The 21,555-nt window shown below is 38.6% G+C and overlaps 2 protein-coding genes across 4 annotated transcripts in view; one reads left to right on the top strand and one right to left on the bottom strand.

Annotated features, from left to right (window-relative positions):
• Positions 1-3,547, top strand: part of LOC148417066 (adhesion G protein-coupled receptor D2) — a 71,177-nt gene extending 67,630 nt beyond the window's left edge. For all 3 annotated transcript variants that reach the window (XM_088425917.1, XM_088425918.1, XM_088425916.1), the window contains exon 24: positions 2,993-3,547. In XM_088425917.1, coding sequence (XP_088282043.1) covers positions 2,993-3,139 — 147 coding nt within the window. In that variant the 3' untranslated portion in view covers positions 3,140-3,547. The remainder of the gene's footprint in view (positions 1-2,992) is intronic.
• Positions 3,548-4,481: 934 nt separating this feature from the next.
• The window catches only part of nr5a2 (nuclear receptor subfamily 5, group A, member 2), a 57,932-nt gene continuing 40,858 nt past the window's right edge, over positions 4,482-21,555 (bottom strand). The window contains exon 7 of the mRNA XM_088426080.1: positions 4,482-6,066. Coding sequence (XP_088282206.1) covers positions 5,819-6,066 — 248 coding nt within the window. The 3' untranslated portion in view covers positions 4,482-5,818. The remainder of the gene's footprint in view (positions 6,067-21,555) is intronic.

The raw sequence follows: 21,555 nt of genomic DNA, 5'->3' as shown, positions 1-21,555 counted from the left end.
CTTATAAAGGATAATCATCAGGAAAAAAAAGCATCATAATGCTGTAGGCTTCCTCTTTATGCACAATGATGTATAATGCATGCTTTGAAATGAAACGGCAGCGGCCTTCAAACCATTCCATTTCCAAATCTGTGTGTGTTTGTTCAGCATGCCTCAGCGATGCATTTGGGAAACAATGGCGAGTGTTGCCATTAACAATGCTTGCCTGTTCATTTAATCTTTATACATGTAAACTTTGTCCATCGCGTCGGCAAACAATAAGTGCACCTGCTGCTATTAGCGATCTGAAAGTTGGCTAATTGCCCCTCTAAAGACTTCTCATGTTGCTTTTCAGTCTCGGGAAGCTCCTATCAGTTTGTACATGGAGGGAGATTAGTGGATTTATTGTAACATTCGCTCAGTTAAAATCTTAGGAGAGTCTGCAAGAACATTTTGATGACTGCCTTTTACTGCTCTTAAAGTCACAGTCCAGATCCCCCAAAGAGTTTTGAAGTTGACCTGGATCCTCAACCAAGTCCATTTCTAACTGTGAATGTCCTTCCTCCATATTAAAGGCCGCAGCTATTACATTTTTGATGTTCAGATATCCCACCGAAAATTAAAACACATTCAATCGTTCAGGTAAAAATGTGTGTGTGTGTGTGTGTGTGTGTGTGTCTATATATATATATATATATATATATATATATATATATATATATATATATATATATATATATATATATATATATATATATATATATATATATATATATTACTTTTATTATTACTTTTAGTTTTGGCACATCCATCTTCTAATGGTGCACATTGTCCCTTTTTATCCATTATATATTATATATTATACAATTTGAACCTTTTAGCTGCTGTGAAATGAAAGTCGAAACTTAAGGAGGTTGTTTTTGAACAAATCTCAAAATATCTCTATGGCAATACCTTTTTTTTGTCGATACCTCAAAGCTAATCTTCACAGTATACACCTATTTTAATTTTGTTTTAATGCATAGCATATACTTTTTTGCCTGGTGAAAAACAGTAAACACAAAAGACCAAACTGCATATTTCCCCTTAGATAGGCATGAATTTTTTTAAGACATTTTTGATGATTTTTATACTTTTACTTTTATATTAATTGTTGAGTATCAGCACACTACTTTCCTCTCTACTAAAATTCAATTTTACATTCCCCTCACCGCAACGAATTTCTGTTCTAGGCCGATTTTCACTATTCATGGGCAGACGTGGTTCTTATCCCCACAAATAGTGGGGGTTAACTGTAAATAAGTAATCTAAAAACCTTTCTGTTGAATTATAAATAAAGCTTTTTTATTTGAAATGGCACTAAATAACGGCAGTTTTCTGTTATCTTTTTAGAGTTTTATTCATAAAATGCATGTTTATATAGATCACATAACATTGATTGAATTAAAATAATGTCTAAATGAAAAGAAGCAAATATCCAGTGGCAGAAAAATAAAAATTCAAGTTTTAAGGACATCAATCCTTGTCACATGTTTTTGCTGGCCATAGTTTGGTGTCATCATGAATACATTTGTATTTGTTGCATTATTTATTAAAGGTGACATTGAGATCAGTTCCTTGCCTAACTTGCATTGTTCACCTAAACATCGCTTGTGAAAATTAGTATTTGGTTTTTGAATGACACGTGCATAGAATAACATTATCAACCAAATTGCATGGCATATATTCAAAAATAAAAGGCTGTATATAGAATAATTCCAAAATAAATAATAAGAACAGTGTTACTTGTGTACATTTGTGGTGAGTGGTTTTAAGTACATTAAAAAAAAAATCATCATGGCTATAATTGGCCGATTAATCGGTCGTGATCCTCATTCACTGTTTGTATCACCTTGCTGCATGGTCATGCAGGAAGCAGGCAGGTGAGTTGCATTAAGTATGAGTGACCAGCTTCCAGTTTAACAGCTTCACAGAACTCCGGCAGACGCAACCGGGGGCTGTTTGTGTGAAGCCAAGGAAAGCCTGTTTAGAAATTGACAGCATTACATCTGTGTGTGCGTGTGAGTGTGTATATGTGAGTTGAGTGTTATGTTGCTTTTGGCAACTTGTTTATGTGCCCCCCCGTTTTTTTTTTTTTTTTTTTATCCTCTATGTGGTTATCTTTCCACTCGGTCGGTCTGGAGCCAATGTCCACCTTCGGGGACACACACAGCTTGCATTTCTGAATATTTTCACCTGAGGCTGCACTTGTTAGAGTGTGCGGATAAATTTATATACATTATTTATACAAATTCAGGGCGAGTGAAGGCAGGCAGGTTGAAGACATTTATGGACCAAGAGGCCAGGCTCTGCAAGCCAAGCTTCAAGTGAAGGCTTGTGGAGCTGGTTGCGTTCCCAGCTGTGACTGGAGCACCATGCATTATGCTGCTTCAAAACATATCTATCACATGATCACTCAATCTATTTGTGTTTTTGAGGGAAAAAAATATTTCCAGAAACCCTGCACTCAGGAAAAAACGCCACTTCGGAGCAAATGATGCCACTTGTGCATTGGTCAGTGTGTCGCTTCAGTGTCACAGGTTCTGGGTCGGTGCCCCAGCTCAAGCTTTGAAATAATTCCGCCATTAAAATAACTTGAGTAAAGCTCATGTCGTTTCTGTCTTTGTCGCGGTGATCCCGGTTTACCTACCTTACATTTATGCAATATTGGTGGAGCAGGCAGCACAAAATGTATTTCAATACATCGTCTTTTAATGCAGGCAAGTTAATTGTGTTATTTATTAGCGTGATTTCTATTAGCTTACCTTCACAGTTTTATATGTTTCATTTTCATTTTCCTCAGTTTGATATCGGATAATAAGCACTCTTGATGTTATGATGTACTGAATAGCTCATCATTAAGAATAACAATGCACAGGTTATGAAAAAAAAGCATTCAGCACATGGTTAGTATTGATACATAATTTCTTGTATTCATGAATGCAGATAAATAGCCCTGCCTCCTCTCACACAGGAGCTCACACCTACAAAAGTGGAGTCATCACCAGCTGGTTGTCGTCCCCGGGTACCTGTGGAGCTGGAGTTTACTGCTTCTTGCTTCTCGCCCAGAAAACCTTCAACTACATCACCTGACCACTCCAATGGGATGCCTCAAATTTAAATAGTGTGTGTATGCATATTTGATGAATGTTTTCTTGTTATCATGGCCTAACCTTTACTAATGACAGAATAGGATTAAACATTTTCTAATTTTGAATCTAAATAGTTACCGTTCAATAAGGGATCTGTGTCTGTACTTTGCCAAATTTGGCAGTGAAAAGTTTGTATTTTTAACACTTAAATGAAAAATGGATCTTTTTGAACGTTTCGTGTATGATGTACAAACAGTAACTAACTTGTGTTCTAGAATTCATTAAATTTGTCTATTTCTCATGTAACTAAATAACTAGAGAATGCAATTTCTGTAGAAATCGTGCGTGAAGGCTGAAAGGATGAATAAAAGCACTAAAGCATGTGAAATGATGTGAAATTTTTTGAATGTTATTAAAAAACATGGAATAACCTTGAATGAGCTGTATATTTTAAAGCTGGAATGGTTTGAATTTACCAATCTATTTGATAATTGGACGTGTAAATATTAATGTTAATATCAATATTAATGTAAAGATTTTCATTTGGGCTATTAGACAGTTTTGTGAATATTGTGAATCTGTGATGAATGAAATTGCTTGAATGACCTGAACATGGTGAAGCTGGAGTAACTTGGATCGGTCAAATAATATTGGGAGAGGTGTGAATGATGTAGAATATGTCCTAATATAGGAATGTTTTAGGGTGGAAAACTGGGAATTTTTGGTATGTGTGTGTGTGTGTTTTTTTTTTTTTTTTTGTAAATCCTTCCTGAGCTGAATGTTTTGAATTTCAAATCGGAGCGATGTAAATGTGTTACGTTGACTGTGCCGCTAAAATCATGGTAAAGGGGAAGTTGACCCTCATTGGAAATGAATGGAGAATTTTGGGATGTTTTTTGTAATGAGAAAAATGCAAGCACACTTCACATTAATTTTGGGGGATAAATTGAAGATGGAATGGCTAGAAGCAGTTGAAAAATGCGAGAAGTAACGTCAATTAAGCGTGAGAAACTCGCACACAATCACAAATCTCTACAAAGGTAATCATCTTTACTACTATCCAGATTTTCAAGTAGTAAACATTTTCATCTGAACTGAGTAACACATTTTCTGCTTTTTATATAGAATTGAAATTTCATCTCAAATCTTTCTGTCTGCTAAGTGTAGACCAGGTTTACATACACAGTTTAAAGACATTTGGATCCATTTTTATTCATCCATATTGAAGTACGTGTAAATATCTATAAATATATGTTCCCTTCATCTTCACTTTCATTTTTATGCCGTTTTATGTGGCTTAAGACTGTGAAATCTGCTGGTGTGACGTCCTTATCCTGGGGCCCGGTTTATAAAGACAAAACAAGAACAGTCTACAGTAGACAAATTTATTGTGGCGCTGAAACCTCACGTCATGTAACACAAAGATGGAAACCAATAGACGCAATAAATTATCTTCATTATTAAGTGTAACCAGTGACATTCTGTACATCAAAAAGGTAAAGCACTGTAAATAATGAATAAAACTAGTACAAAAAAAGTGGAACGGGAAACCGAGACCTATACAGCAATACTTAAGAGACAAATGTTTGAATGCCAGGAGACATAGAAATGAATATTTTATGGGTGATTCCTTCATGATTTTAGCGTCTCACGACATAATTTAAGTACTGATTAAAACGAAAACAAAAACACTGTACACACAACAGCAAGAAAGAAAGCGACCAATTTTTCTCCTCATGTCAATGACGTCCCTTTTTCTAGGGAATCATTGCTTTGCAATTAATGCATCATCACAGTTGTCCCCCATATTACCGCATGAATGTAAACACCTGTAATTATTCGTTTTTTTTATTTTACAACATTAATACTTTATATATATATATATTTGTACATATTTCCATTCACATCTGCACAGTTAGCTAGCATGGTAATGAAATAAGGCAAGACTCACGTAACTGTGACATCACAATATTTTTTTGTTTTTTTTCCTAAATTTTTCTTTTTTTTCTTTCTTTTTTTTTTGTAATAATACTGATTATAAAGGTTTTGTATTATTTCCTTCAACTGCACCAAGCTTTGGTCTTCCTGGGCATAAGTCGGCCAGAACCATGTTGAAAGCCACAGTTTGTTTTCTTCCTTTATTTTTTTTTCTATAGTAAAATTGTAAAATTATTTTTTTTCAGGAAAAATGGAAATGCACTATTTCAGTTTCAGCTGATATTATTAACTATATGTATTTAACATTAGACTTTTTGAAGTACACAGTTTCAAAATGGATCAAATCAGGTGCCCGCAAATTCTTTCTCTGGACCAATACAGTTTTGATCAGTGAGGAGCCTTTCTCTCTCTTTTTTTTTGGTCAGGTCAAGCTGCTGCTGCTGCTGCTGTATCATCAGTGATAGCAGGTAAGTGTCCGCTTTGGTTGACCACATGAATGCTTGCCTGTATAAGTACCAACCAGACCTAAAGGAAAAATCTAAACACAAGTCATCCACATCATCTATGCGGTCCTTTGTGAGAATATATAAACTGAGTCTTTGTTTAGTTCAATTGTTCCTCTCTGTGTCCTGTGTGTCTGCACTTGTTGTTCATACGCATGCACGTTCACTTTGTGCATATTCGTCAAGTTTTGACACTGCTTTACGCAGTCAAGAAAAGCAGGACAATTCCTCACAAGGCGTCCATGCCGCTGTGTTAAGGACTCCCTCCTAAGCCCTCTTGGCATGGAGCATTTCAATGAGCAGATTGTTGCAGGGCACGTCGCCATTCAGGTGCTTGTAATAAAGATATTCTTCTGCTTGCAGGCTGATGGCACGAATTTCTGGAAGCCGCAGGAGCAGCTGACCGAACTTGTCCGTTTGCTGCGGGTAGTTACACATGACGTAGTCCAACAGCGCCGCGTTCACCTGCTCCTGGACGCTCTCCACCAGGTGGAAGTTCTCCAGGTTCTTCACATCTACACAAGTAAGAAAAGACAAGTCAGATCCGTGGGATGCATGTTATGCTTTTTTGGCCTTATAAACGTTTTAATGTCAGACAAGGGGGCAATAATATCTGCTGATACTGAATACTAATCCAATACTTTGGCAATATTTTGAGGAGAATAGCATGATTGCAATAATTCAAAGACAAATCTGTTACGTTGTGTGCTTTCAACATAAGCTGCATGACAAAACAGGCCACTTCCCTTTATTTTGCTCAGAGCCAGCTCTTGGGACAATTGTGTAGAAGGAATCAGGTAAAGGCGTTAAAAAAAAAAAAATAGAGAATGAAAAAAATCTCCTCCAGAGATTCAATCCCCGTGAGTCTACAAATTATGTAGGGCAGCCATATTTTTTGTCATATCAAAACAACATCATATTAAATAAGTGACTTCTCAAAGAAATGAACATTTGCAGAGTGCAAAAAGAGTGCAAGTGTTTTTGTTTTTTTTTCTTCATTAATTGTTCCTTGCGTGAATTTTATTCGCCCCCAATCCTACCTGTGTGTGCTGCCACAAGCACTTTTCCTTAGCAATAACAATAATAAGCTCACTGGGGGCTCCTGCAGATTATTGCAAAACAAGTGGAAAATGTGCTAAATGGATAATGGTGGACTATAGTGTAGTACTAGTCATGATCATGAAGTGCAGAGCTGAATTTAATGAGATGGCACTGCGACTATCTAATGTATGTGTGTGTGCGCGCGTGTGTGTGAAACAGATAATTTATTAATATATTTGACCTCAGGATGGGCGCGCTTATGTAGGCTAATGTGTAACAACAGTGCGCCTGCTTTTCTTTGACACCTCCAGACACACACCCACGCGCAATCACATGGTACGGACACCCACATGTATACACATACGTACACACAGCTCATTGAATGCACTTAATCTTTTTTACTTCTCAGACACATGTATGATCAGACACTAATCCTTGGAAATACACACAGTATTTCTTCCTGACTTGTGCTGTATTACTCACCAACACACACACCTACACGCACACATACTGACACACTACTTGGAGCATTAGCAGGGAGGAGGGGGAGATAAATCAGCAGCTAATGAGGTCTAGAGTATGAGAAGCAGCTCCTTGAAGGCACTTCCATCTATGATGAACTCTACCATGCTATTGCAATCTGTATGTGTGTGTGCCTGCGCTCGTGTGTTGCATGCCGTGTGTATGCGCTGCGTATTGTGTGCAATGCTCACCGTGACCTCTGTTTGACACGACGAGGGGCTAAATAAGGCCAAGAAGAGGACAGGAAAGGGGTGTGTGTGTATGGGGCGGTTGACAAAGAGGAACTCCAAAACAAACACGACATGCTTTTTCCTGCTGTCACTCAGTCGTGCGACCCGCTGCCACAATTCTGGACCAGCACCAGCACTGCTGACAACCTCTAGTAAGGGCTTAGACTACAGGCATGATAGTTGTGCATGTTATATGCAGTTATATAAAACTTTGGCAACTTATTAGAACAATATCATTAAGTGCGGCACACCTGGCCCACATATGCTGACCGACTGCCCAGCAGTGATGACTTGATTCCGCAAAGAGGAACAACTAATACAATCCTCACAGTCTTGATCAATAAGAGTTCAAAATGTCAATGATTCTTCATACTAGACTTTGACGTCAAGTAAGGGGCCGCAAAATATCATCCTGTGGGCCACAAAAAGCCCAAAGGCCACATGTTTATTACCACTGACCTATCTGGATGAAAGCAAGTGAATAAGTTGGTTAATTAAAATTCCATCAAACTTTCAGCCCAAGATATCAAATTATTTCATGAACATAGCTATATTTGTCCCAGTTTTATAGCTCAAGTACTCTTGAAAATACGAATCTGCTCTGAAAAACAAAACAAAACAGTGTGACATGTTACCTGCACACATTTCATGGAATGTCCAAGTACCTAACCCTGTGGAAGACATCACATTCTAAAACATAGGCACAAAACATTAGAATTCAAAAGGACTTTTATTACCTCCAAGCTCTTCAAGTTATTTTAAAGTTTCATATCCCTGAAAAGGTGTGTGTGTGGTTTGCATGCGTGCGTGTATAGACAGTTGGGGGAGGGAGTTACTACAGAGAATTAAGTGTGTATTTCTGTCAAGCTGATTAGGGCAAAAGTGAGGCAAAAAGACCACATTTTAATTGCTAATTATTATGTGTGGCCCTTCTGAAAAATAATAAATGAGGGTTTCTATATGAGGGCTTGCTTTTTGTCTACAATTTGCAAATGTGAAAAGAAAATGAAAGAAAAGCGCAAACTCCAATTGTATATGGGGTCATAGTACATGTTATTTATAAAATAAAAGACAAAAATGAAACAAAGTCGATTTCTCATCTCCAGACAGTGTCAGGTCGAAGCATTAAGTGTGCTAAGTGCTCTCCTTTTTCTTGGCTACCTCCCCCTCACCTCAGCCACTCCTCTCCCTCACTCCCTCTTCCTCTATCTCATCGTTCAGTCACAGTGGGACTAATTATCAACTTTTTTTTGTTACACATAAAACAACCACAGTTCATCGCAGCGCTGCGTGCGAATACTCAAATGGAAACCCTGCGGTCCCGTGGAATACATTTGACGGGCAATCACAATGAAGCCAGTGACCTAATGAAAAAGCACAGATGCACGCACACAAACACACATATATTTCTCCTCTATGTGTCTTGTAATTAGATCTGAAGACTAGACGTTATCGTGCTGACAAAGTGTGTTTTTTCACTGTTATACTGCCCCCCCACGCTCTTTCCAACAACCTGCCTAAGGTAAGGCAGACGTGTACAACTCATGCACTGAAAACCTCTAAAATGGAACGTTATCTGTTCTGGGATGCAAGCCTACCTTAGATTTGTTCTGATTAAAAAGGTCATTCCCATGAGAAATCAAAATGGTGCGAAAAAAAACACATTATAAACCGAACAGGCAATATTTTAAATCACATTTTAACTGTTTGGGTCTCTTTCAGTTTTTGTATATATTTTTTTTAATTTTCACGATGCAATATGTTTTGTGTAGATCTATCTCAAAGCAAAATGGATTCTCCGTAGGTGTCACTTAAGTTAATTAATTGCACGGTGTCCCACCAGCGTCTACTGTTTTTTTTTATTTAAAATATTTTAAATAAACACCAACACATTTTTCCCATATTATTTCATTGCAATTAATTTATTTTTATTTCTCTTGATGTGAGTGGAACAAAACAGACTTGTCCTGAAAGTGGTGAAGCCAAGATGTTAATAAATAAATAAAAAAAGTACATCATTAAGGAGTTACTTAACTTTTTTTTAGTCATATTCAAAAATAAAGTGTTAACCCATTCAGCCCCTGACTGCAATCAACGCCAAAGGACCATTTTTACTGCACTGTCTGTGAATTAGGTAAGAATCTTAATACCCAGCTGTAACCTGATTGGCTCCTGCAAAGAGGCAACAAAAGCCAAGGAACTCCAGTGGGATTTGTTTTATTGGAGGAAAAACAAAAAAAAACAAAAAAAAGACATGCGTTACCAGTGTTTTGAATTACATTCATATCTAAAGGTACCACTGTAGTTTAAAAAATATTTTGTTGGCCACATAGCATAATTGTCATATTTCTGTGTTAGGTAAACAAGAAAAAAACACTTCAAAAAATCACTTGTGACTTTATTTCATTTTCCTTTTGCTTACTCATTCACACATCTCGCCGGACCTTTTCTTACATTATCATTAAAAAAATTAACAATGCGTTTGCCCTAATGAATGCAAGCGCTTGACTCCACCTTGAGCACAAATCCGGTAAGGGCACTTTGGCCTGACACAACTTCTGAAAGACACTATTTCTTCATTCTTCCTTCCTCACTACAATTTACCGTCATGACTTCCAGCGCAACCAACGTGACAAAATAACTTCATGTTCTTTCACTTTCAGTGTCCCGAATCAATACAGGTCCATGTCACATGCCTCCAATTCATTCTTATCAAATGTCACAACATGTGCCTCACTACAGGTTTCAAAACAACACATAAAAAGCTGGCGGGCCATAAACAGATATTGAGTCAAGCGCTGTCAGTAAAGCAGTAGACAAACAAGTGACTTCCGCCATCAGGCTCTGGCCTTCCAATAGGCCTTTATATGAGGCTATCAAAGCCGGAGCAGCATTTACTACGACTGCGGCACTTTCAAGACGACTTGAACCAGAGTCCGGGCCTCTTTATTGCATCCCGCTTGTGTTGTTATCATGTCAACAATGTCCTCCACTACTTTATTCATTATTAATCCAACAAGCTCCAATCGTAAAAGAGGGCATCAACAAATGAGAACCTGATGACCTTTGATTCAGACCGGATTAAAGGGAAAGTCAGAAGTGAGCAGCATGAGGTGGTGACACCAAGATATGTGTTTTCATTGGGAAATCATGCGTGTGTTTGTACATGCGGCGCTAACAAATAGGGCGGCAGGGGCAATCAAAGCAAATAAACCCATGGGACAAGGGGCAACAGTCACATGGCTGATGTCATTGCTTAAGTAGCCCACTGAGTGATGGTATACTGCCCTGTTAGTTAGTTAGGTTTGTGGCAGAATATTACAACATCATTTACCGCCATCTTGACACTCATGCTACCATAAACCCGTGAGATAACCGAACCCATGCACACATGCACACTCGCACACACAAATGGATTGCATTCCCTTCAGCTCCTATCAATACTCTACTCACAATTCACATGAACGTGCACCTTTCTCCAGCAGGAGATTGCGTCGCGCCATTAGGCCATTAAAGATCGTTTCTATTTATGCTTGCCGGCAAATGCGTGGCACCCTGGAGAGCTCGGCTCACTTGTTTTCCTCTGAGTCCCTTTTGGGGAATTGCTGTACCAAAAAAAAAAAAAAAAAAAAAAAACAACAACAGGGGTACCACTGGTGCTGTGTGCGGTTCTTAGCAATTAATTGGGTTTCTGTCGGATTCAATACACAGGAGACTAATGGGATACACAGATATGCTCGGCAGCATGAGAACAAATTGAATCATCTCATTGAGTTGAAACTACTGAATCTTGATCTTTAATTAAGTAGCTGACACGTATCATGGTGAGCAGTCAATTACAAATTGGAGAATTACAATCACAACAACACTCATAATACGTCTCATTTATATAGCCCAGTTGATCTCAAACCTTTTCCTCCCGAGTATCACCTAAGAAAATAATGAGTACTCCAATTCACCAATTACCTTTCATGGGACTGTCAATCCCTACATGTTCCTCCATTTCCATGTCTTTCGTCTTGATTTCGTTCTGAACTTTCCCTCCCACCCACAACGGTAGCCTATCTGGTTATGCCAAACACAATGACAGCCAATCAGTGTCCATTTCAGGGTTTGATTGACTGCTTTTTTTTCCCAACCCCCAAACAAAAAGCTCAATGCATCGAAATGGATCTATCGTTAAGAATAAAGTTAGACATTCAAAATGAGATTAACGCTAAAAAAAAAAAAAAAAAAAAAAACACTTTCGCTACGACTATAACTAATTGATCACAATAAATCTGTTAATTTGGCACATAAATCATATCCTCGACACGCAATAGGCTGCCAAGCTCAACCCGGGTTGTAATTTACCTTTTGCCCTAAATCAGATGGCATCGGCCTTAGCTCACCCTAGTGTTAAAACATAGTATGCTAAGCTGCAGTTTGCTCGAGGACACCAGAGAATACTCCTCAATCTCACCTTTTGGGCTTTTTAAAGCTAAATATTGTTTTATTTTGAGTGGAGTCTGGCCTATAATGACTAATTTGGGAAAACAAGCAAATAGCCACAAATGCCCTTGAAAGCTCTCTTCTATTTTTAATAGGCTGTAAGAATCTGACAAATATCACACTCAGACTTCTTATACATTCAAGAAAAAGCCTCATTAGGCTCTGAACACAAGCTATCCTCCACTGTGATTTTCTCATTGCACTGGTTTACAGTAACTTACTGTAGCTTCATGCCCTGGAGCTAATATTCAGCCCATTGTCCGGGGGCTGACGATCCTCTGTGCGTGCAATAAATAATTGCAAACGTCTCAGACCTCCCTTCTCTCTCAGAACACACAGTTGAAGGGGACACGTATTTGTCAGCAAGTCGGAATCAAGTATGAAGGCTCAATTTGTCTATCCAGCCATCAAACCTTCCCGTTAACAAGTCAAGAGGTGTGATGCCATGACGCTTTGAAAAAGAATTGAGCGGAGTCCATTTGGGGATATATTAGGTCAAATCTACAGCTGTGTTGACAACATTGCTGTTGTTGTTAACAGGTAGCGGTCGGTTCTGTTCTGTCGCCCAAGGACAGGTTGGTGGGCTCGGCAAGGCAATTGAGTGGGGTCAAGAGATGGAATAGAGGCAAAAGTGCCTGAGGTGTGATAAAATAAACAAGAGAGAAGGCGCTCTGTGCAGGAGAAAGCGAGAGAGAAGAGTTTCCTCATTGTCGATGCCGGCTGCAAGGTGCTTGGGATTTGTCCTGAAGTGAATTAACATCCTGGATCAGATGCTCCTGTCTTCAACAGACAGCTTCGCATGGGAGTTTCCAGTCTGGATAGGATGCATTATTTCAACATTCATTTCATCGCTGATGTTCTGTTTTGTATGGTTTTAAAAATTGGACGGCCGGTGGAAGAGTGGTTTACATGGCTGCCTCGCAGGTCTAAAGTTAGATAAGAAAATCAGGTAGGCCTTATGTGTGGATGTCGGCTTTTTACTTTGTCATCTTTAATCCAAATTCCTTCCAAATTACTTTCTTTTTTACCTTTAGTCTGAAAATGCAGGAAATTAGGAAAAATAAGGAATAAGGAATTTAGACACTTCACCTGGCAATGGTCATCATTCAACATTCACAACATTCCTTTTAGTGCTGATTTAGGGGAAAATATCACATTGTCTCAGCATAATGAAAATCAATATGCCAGAGGGACACCAAGAGACTCGAATCAGCAATGAAGCCACTTGCTCTTTGAGGTTCTTCTCATCTTCCGGCTCCACATCTTCTCCCCCCCTGGAGTGAATACCATATTGAAATACCTCGCTGATCTCAGATGCACTTAAAGGGTCTCGGCTCGCTCACCTTCCCAGTATGCCTCAACTATACTGCCCACCATGCCTTAAGGATCAAAGGTTAATGTACCCCCAATTACATTCAACGACTCATTTTAAACATTACGGTGTTTTCAGGGTCACTGGACACCCTGTGAGTTTTGTGTATAACTGTGTTTGCACTTTGAAATGTTGACAAACTGGTCGGTAGCTATTTTCTAAAACGTTAGCTGTCCTATTTAGCTGTATGACAGAGACAAATCATTAGACATACCTCAAGTACAGTGAAATTCTTTTCACCTCCGCCAATATCGCGGCAGATGATATTGTCATGCTCACTATAACCTTGTTTACATTCAGTGCACTTTTGCACCCCTTGGCTAATTATACACAGGGTTTGTTTAGGAGCTTTGGGAGGGCTGGCTGAGTGGAGGGGCAAGTCAACCTTTCTTGTTTATGATAAAGTGACAGAAAATCATTGGGGGGTCAAGTACCTCGCCCACAATCCCCTCCCACCGCCCACAAAACTCCTGCAGCAGTCGGTAAGGTGCCTGTTGTGGGAAGCCTCCCCTTTAATGGTCTCATTAAAGGGCCCGTCTCCCCGTCGATAGACGCCTCTTATTCTTTTTCTGACAAATTTGAATTAATAATTCAACGCCAAGTGCCTGGGGATGTATATTTTCGGCATGAAGGACAGTTAATCCATAGCACCCCACCCCCTTCCTCTTTTTCTCTCTCCTTGCTCTCTCTCTCTCTTGTTTCTCGATCACTCTCTCTATTTCTCCATCGTTCTTTCTTGATGATGGAAAGCAGTGGGTAGTGCTGACTAAAGAGAGTCTGACCATATTTTACAGACTCCTTTCAATGCCTTTGCTCTCTGTGTGATTTTGGTCCCTTGTCACATGACAAGTGGAGTTAACTTAAGTGCAAATTGCTATATAGTGGTGGCCCTCCATTCCTCCCACCTATAGTATTCATGTGACTACATCCCCGCCCACATAATTCATCCAATTCACATCATTGCAGCTAAAACTTTAGTTTAAATATCTGTTGCCTTGTAAAAAAAAAATAAATATATATATATATATATATATATATATATATATATATATATATATATATATATATATATATATATATATATATATATATATATATATATCATTGTCATTACATATAATTGGAATGTTGGAAGATTTTTTAGCACATCCACCTCACATTGCAGAGGTTGTGGGTTCAGTGGAGTTTGCATTTTCTCCCCTTGCCTGTGTGTTTTGTCTTTGGGCACTCCGGTTTCCTCGCATATTCCAAAAGCATGCGGGGTAGCTATACCGGACATACCAAGTGAATTGATCACTGACTGTGCGCTGTAGATAATCTTCAAACATTTAGGAAACCAAGATAGAACAAGGTTTCCAGTTAGAATTTTATTGACTTGTTCTATGTTTGTCGGTTGTCATTGTGGAACGTTGAGTTTGTATTTATAAGCATGCGTGTAATTTGTGTATGGATATCAGTGGCAGGTGGCACGAAAGCACTGTGCGCCATTGCAGCAAGTTAGAGTATGACATGATGGATGACAAAAGGATGTCTAAAAATATGACTATATATTAAACACATAATTTTAAATACCCATATCACCAATTAAGATTATTATTATTTGTTTTATATATGATTGTTGATTGCACCTTGTTGTTGCCCGGCTGAGTTACGTTAAAAAACAAAAAAAAAAGGCAATTGGAAAGCTACGACAGGCGTTTGTGTGTGTGTGTGTGTGTGTGTGGAGGGGGGGGGGGGGGGGGGGGTAGGGGGGGTGCAGAAAGTAGGCTCATGTAGCTTTGTTGCTAAAATTATCATCCTGTATAAGAAAAGACCAACAAGGAGCTGTGATGGGTTGTTGGGGTCATCGGCAAGAGAGCTAGGATGGGAGAACCAGAGCCAGTGAGCTTGGACACCTGTTGGATCATCTGCGCCTTAAAACATTTAATCACTGTCTCTGGTTACACACAAACACTCACACACACATGTACACACAAACCACAGCATGCAATCACAAAACCTTAAAGCCCCGCTGCTCTCTGTCTGCTCAGAGGTATCTTGTAACTGCATTGTCCGAAGAAACAACACACACATACACACGCACACAAACGCACACACACAAAGAGTGTAGGGTATTATAGCAGCCACCTGACCACCAGCTTACCACCACCATAGTTTAAATACATGCTTATGTTCTGTGCTCAATCGTAAAGGAACACAAAGGCTGACAATCTGCATGCCGGGCAAGACTGTGATGCCATGCGGCTCCATTTATGATTTAAGGGAAGTAGGTGAGTGTACAAAGTTATATATTTACAATATGGATCTATGATAAACATATTATTGCTCATTATGAGAGAATGAGTTGTTAGGCTAGGCATGAAGACATTAAGTGGGGTCTTTTCGGAGGAAATGACAGCAGCAAAACCTCTCACTGTAGATTCTCCCTCTTCAGAAGGGCTGATGACATACTATTCATGTTTACACCTTTAGAAATGATTGACAGGCTGCCTGCGTAAAAGCTGGTGGTCCATCTGATTGCATTTTTAGCTTTGAACATTTGACCTAAGGTGCACTTCACAGAGGGGCCCTGTAACTTTGTTAAAACAAGAAAGGTATTTTATATATATATATATATATATATATATATATATATATATATATATATATATATATATATATATATATATATATATATATATATATATATATATATATATATATATATATATAATAGTTGGATAAACTTGGGTTTTACACTTAAAAGTTTTACAAAGCCCTTTTCACTTCGAGTACTGTTTAGTAACTAATAGTTGTTGTTTATTGGTCTTGTTTTGGAATAAAAACAACAACTAAACCACAGTTTCGGAATAGCACATGAGAGGGACTGATGTTACTCACCAACCGCTCAATGCTTTAACTACTAAAATGCAGATATTTGCAAATGTCTTATCTTGATTGAGCAAAAAAATAATAATCTGAATAATTTTTATTAAGAAACTGAAACAAGAGTATTTTGACAATAGTGAGTCAAAGATAGCTCTAAGTGATTGCTCGATCATTTAAAAAGTTGTCGATTAATTCGATAATGGAGTCATTGTCAATTACTAAACTAATAGAAGAGCACTTGGATAATTCAACATGGTCATAAGGAACTTAGGCCCGATACTACATTCTCATTGGTTGCATCTTGGGTCCCAGCTTTGTGCCTGCTAGGAAGACCAAATTTAAAACTCAGTGGATGGAAAAGTATTCCAATGATTAAGGTTCTGTGATGAATGCAGGATTATTTTGCTTGCAAGAAAAAAAAACATTCATTAAATGTCATCAATTCCACAAATCACAAAGTGCTGTTTTATACTCCAACAAAAGTGCTTGCACCATTTGTGCTGATTTTCCCTAATACAAACCTGTTCACCGCAGGGCCCTGGGTAGCCCGGGTCTGTCCTCCCCGGCCCGAGCATGCATCCCTTGGCTGATAATTGGAGTGTAGCGGCTTCTTTGCCAGCACAGCGCTGGGACCCAAGACGTGACCACTGAGAATGTATTAGTATTAGCATTGCAGCGGACAGACCTGTACATAATGATAACCTGAAGCTTTGGCAATTGGGAAACACACACACTCGCACATGTACACAGTGGCGAAAACAAGTAGTGTAAGTGTAATGCAGGCCCACCGGTGGGGCCACTCCACGACTGGAGAAGGGGGGAGTAGAGGGGCGAAATGAACTTGACTTCCATTGATCGGGACTGCGAGCGCAGAACCGGGGGCTGTTTGTCCCAGAAGAGCTCCCGTACTGCTGCTCGGTAGCTCCTCATAAATCTTTGAAAGGCCTCAGCCTCTTTACATTCGCATGATTTGGGTGCGCACACACACACACACACGCATATACACGCACGTCCGCACCTGTGTAGCAGGTGAAAGGTGGTCAGTGATGATGAATGAGGGAATCAATCGTCATCTGTGGCAAGTCGAGGTGTGTTTACTGTTCAAACAGATTCAATATTAGCATATTAGTATGGACTATATAAAAAAATAAAAGATCACAACTTAGCTTACTTTTAAGGCTCCCATGCGGCCTCCGATGGACTCCGTAGCATGTTCAACAAATGATTGATATCGCCCATACCACTTAGAAAACACCCAACGTGCCGGGCAGAGTATCCATAGCTTCTAAGTACGGGCTGGCAGGGGGGCCCTCAGTGTTATCCAGCCGGTAATAAAAGTTGAGAATTGATTTTCTGTAGCAGCTTGTAACTGTTAATGTTGAAACATCAATAGCCAAAGCAAATGGGAGACCGAGAACACGGAGGGCACGAGCCGAGGCGGACTCTAAATCACAGAATCTATCCGTGCCGATCGATAAGACAGTAACTGCAAGTGTCCCTCTGCTTTCCTAATGTTTTATAATAAACTGACAGCCTGTAATAAGGCAGAGGGAGAATGGAAGGGAGAGATGGTGGGCAACAATTTCTCTGGGCCACCTTAAATCAACCCACACGCGAGAGCAAAATATCAGCAGAGGACTAGTGGGACAGGGGAAGTGTCTTTTTCTTTAGAAAAAAAAATCCAAACGCATATGCCTGGTTATGCTTATGTTTTAGATTGGTTTTAGAGGTGCAGTAGTTTACAATGTGTCCTAAATCCGAGCGTCACTACACTGCTTTCACAATACTGAGATATGAAGGGCAGCACGTGTTATGGTTGTGACAAGGGGATTATGACTGTTTCAAAACATGCTTTACAACTCCTGCAGCTGTATCCTATATATGCAGCAACTGTGTTCTTGTAAATTAGTAACACTGGTTGTAATTCTGGAAGTTGTGAGAAAGAACATAATTTTTGGTATTTGTACTGCTTGGGAAATGAAATATACTCTAAATAGTATTATTATTATAGTGGCAACGTGAGTCCTTTGATTTTCAACACAGGAATGTATGTGCATCATTTTCAATATGTATATTAATTTCCCTTTAAGTCTCTTATAGTACTGTAGTATGTACCATATTTTCCGCACTATAAGGCGCACCAAAAAGTCTTCAATTTTCTCAGAAGCTGACAGTGCGCCTCATATAGCACGTAAACCCAGAGTTTTCATTTTTGGAGAACGAAAAAAGAAAAACACTTCATCACCATGTCAGTTCTTCTATTTTACCATTGTATTTCAGTTATAAATATGTTTTTTACAATTCTAACTTTTAATAACATACTGTTTGAATAAGCCGGTGCGTCTTATAGTGCGGAAAATGCGGTATGTTAAGTGTATGAACTCATGAAGCACGTTTGATACATATAAAATAACAACATAAATATTATAATATCTCTACATATTTTAGGCATGGAAAAAACTGGTTTGGATGAATTGCCTATTTCCTTTGAAAAAAATATATTATAAATAACATAGCATTTGTTTCCTTATTACATTTAGATACAGTAGGTGTCAAATAGTCAACAGTAAATATATTATTAAAGGACCTTTGCTTTTCAGGGTGGTGTAATTAAATTGAAAAGAAATTATATCTTGTCATATGTGTTTATGTTACTAGTAGTCGAATAGGTATCACATTTCACACATTTATGCGTAGTTTATGTTGAACTATATATTTGATTTTTTTTTTGTAAGCAAATTGTTGCGAGTAAATTAGTGACAGCCAGGTCAATTTTTGGCACAGCTTCCGTACATTGCTCACCTAACCATTGCTTTAAAAATGAAGATTTGCTATGTTTTAAATCACAGGTCCGGAAATATCATATTTAAGGATAGATGGTTATGTTATTGGTGTGTGTCAAATAAATAATGAGAATGCTACATGTATACAATTACTGCAAATGTTTCAAATAATCATAAAATATCAGCCATTTGGATGATTATTTTTGGCCGATGTTTGATACACACATATTATTACATATTATGAAAATAACAACAAAACAGCGCTGGACCGTAAGACCAAACTCATCCTATTTTCCTAGCATGAAATATGATGATAAGAATATAGGAGACTACTAAAACATTTAATAAAATATTGATTTACTTGGAGAGACAGTATGTTTGCCTTTTCTTGGATATTATCAGAAAAGGAGAATTAGTGAATGCTTTTCCGATAATTTATTGGGACATCGGATTTGGAAGACACTCTGTGAATGAACGCCGAGAATCATTGGGTTTTGTCAGCTGAGGTGTAAGGCTGAAGAAAAAGAAGATCCAATGTGATCTCCCCACAACTACACACGAGTCACCACAACAGGTCTTAATGACAACAGCTCGCATTCTGTAATGACGGCAATCCGGAGCTTTTATTGCTTCATAAATTCTAAAAGCCTTTTCCTCAGCCTGATTACACTGAATTCCCTACAAAGTGAAAGGCGCGTTATATTTCTTAGGCTAAAACTGAGAGGAAATAGGTGTAAGTATTAGATTCATTGCTTTAGGGCATATTTCCGCCTACCCTTGATGAGAGAGAATAAGAGGAAAGAAAAGTCTGGACACTCAAACTTGATTAGTTGAGTTTAGATCTGTCAGCTAGAAAGTTTGAGCAAACGGCGAAGGACTTTTTTATTTGTCGGTTTGCTGCCTCAGAGTGAAGACCGTAGGATGCTTATGGCTGGTAAAGAGATTTGTTTGAAAAGTAGATGACAGTCCAATAGTTTTCAATCAGCATATGTTTGCCCAGCACTTTACACGACAGTCAAAGCGGAGTGATGAAGAAGGCGAGGTATTGTGCATAGATTGCTCTTTATTAGCCTTATACATAAATCTAAAGTGTACTCCCACTGCAATCACCACCACTGTATTTTCCATTACGGTTGTCATTGCACCAATCCACTGACTCTGCCATCCACCAGTCACACATTTACACATGGGAGATGTGACACAGACTGTCAATAAATAATAATCAAATAGTTTGTACCAAACAAATATGGATTTATGCCACCTTTCAGACATGAGTCAACTTATATGACTCTTTGAAGTTTCAATTTATACTTCATACTAAGTATATTATATAGTCAGGTAGGACCATAACTGGTACCCAGGTACGCATGCGCGACAGAAATCACTGATACGTAATGCGACGTGCTTCACCGTGCATTTGCGTACCCTACCTAACTTCCAACCTTCTAACTTTCAACGTGGAGAATTGGGTTATATTGACCCAAATGCTGAGCCGCTCTTTAGAGACCTTTAAAGAACTGCCTTAAATGGGTTAATTTTTACCCAAATAGTTTTATAGTGCAGAATTTGTTATATTATATAAACAGAGCTGAGTAATCCTTTCCAAAGCAACAATGTTCTAACAGAGCTGAGTAATGCTTTCCAAAGCAACAATGTTCTAACAGAACACACAGACTGCTTTGGATTGGCTAAATGTCATCTAATGGTAAAAGACTATTTGGAGCAAAAGGTTTTACCACATTCGATAGGCGAAATTCACCCCAGTTTTTAAGGTTCCATTTTTGGACAAAATCTGTACCAGATTAAATCAAATTGACAGTAAGTAAATTTCAATGACTAATTTCTACTTAAATCTGGACCACACTGGATGGTCTTAAAATAACAACTGGATGGGCTAAACATAACTCAATTATGAATGACTATTTTTGACGAAATTTGGATGACATTTTACAGGTTAAAACACAACCCACTTTTCAAAGACTATTTTGGGACTAAATTTGGAAGCTGTTGGAGGGGCTAAACACAATCCAATCACCAAACTCTATTTATGGATTAAATCAGCTACGGCGGACGTACCAGACTAAGCCCAAAATCCAACCGCCAGAAGAATAGGTGCTGGGTGGTCCAAGTTTGCCAAGCGTTATTATTGTGAACCGTACAAAGTAATCAGGTCAAAAGATAACTCCATATTGCTGAGTACACAAAAGTAAGAAAAAAAATGTGCATCTTAAAATAACATGTCTATTTTCTTGCTTTTAATGAAGTTGTACAGTGTTGCGCCTTTTACATGCTCTACTATTTGGCCCTCACATTGGTCCCAGCGGGAGTATATATTGAACTGTTGCCGTCTTCTTATGTTAATCAATGCCCTGACGAATTCAAATGATTCGGTTCATTTCAGGATATGAATATTTGCCGGGCGTATAGGGAATGGGTTGGAGTGTATGAAGAACCTGGTCAAAGATCAGCAGATTGATTCTTCGTAGCTACGGCTGCTGCTTAATTGGGATCCACCTGACTGGGACTTTAGTGTGTCTCTTTGTCTCCTGCTATACGGACAGACATAGCGGGAACTGGAGATATTGCACTGTTTTACCAAGGTCAGTCACATTTACCATGTTTGTCTCGTCAGCAGTGGTTCAGTGTCTGGCAAAGTCAAGAGCTCCCCCTTAAAAAAAATAAGGCAGCAGTGCTTGA

The sequence above is a fragment of the Hippichthys cyanospilos genome, chromosome 10 (genome assembly GCF_059441005.1).
Source record: "Hippichthys cyanospilos isolate Australia breed blue-spotted pipefish chromosome 10, RoL_Hcya_1.0, whole genome shotgun sequence".
In the NCBI taxonomy this organism is placed as follows: Eukaryota; Metazoa; Chordata; class Actinopteri; order Syngnathiformes; family Syngnathidae; genus Hippichthys; species Hippichthys cyanospilos.
The sequence above is the reverse complement of the archived record's forward strand: the minus strand, read 5'-3'. Positions and strand labels throughout refer to the sequence as shown.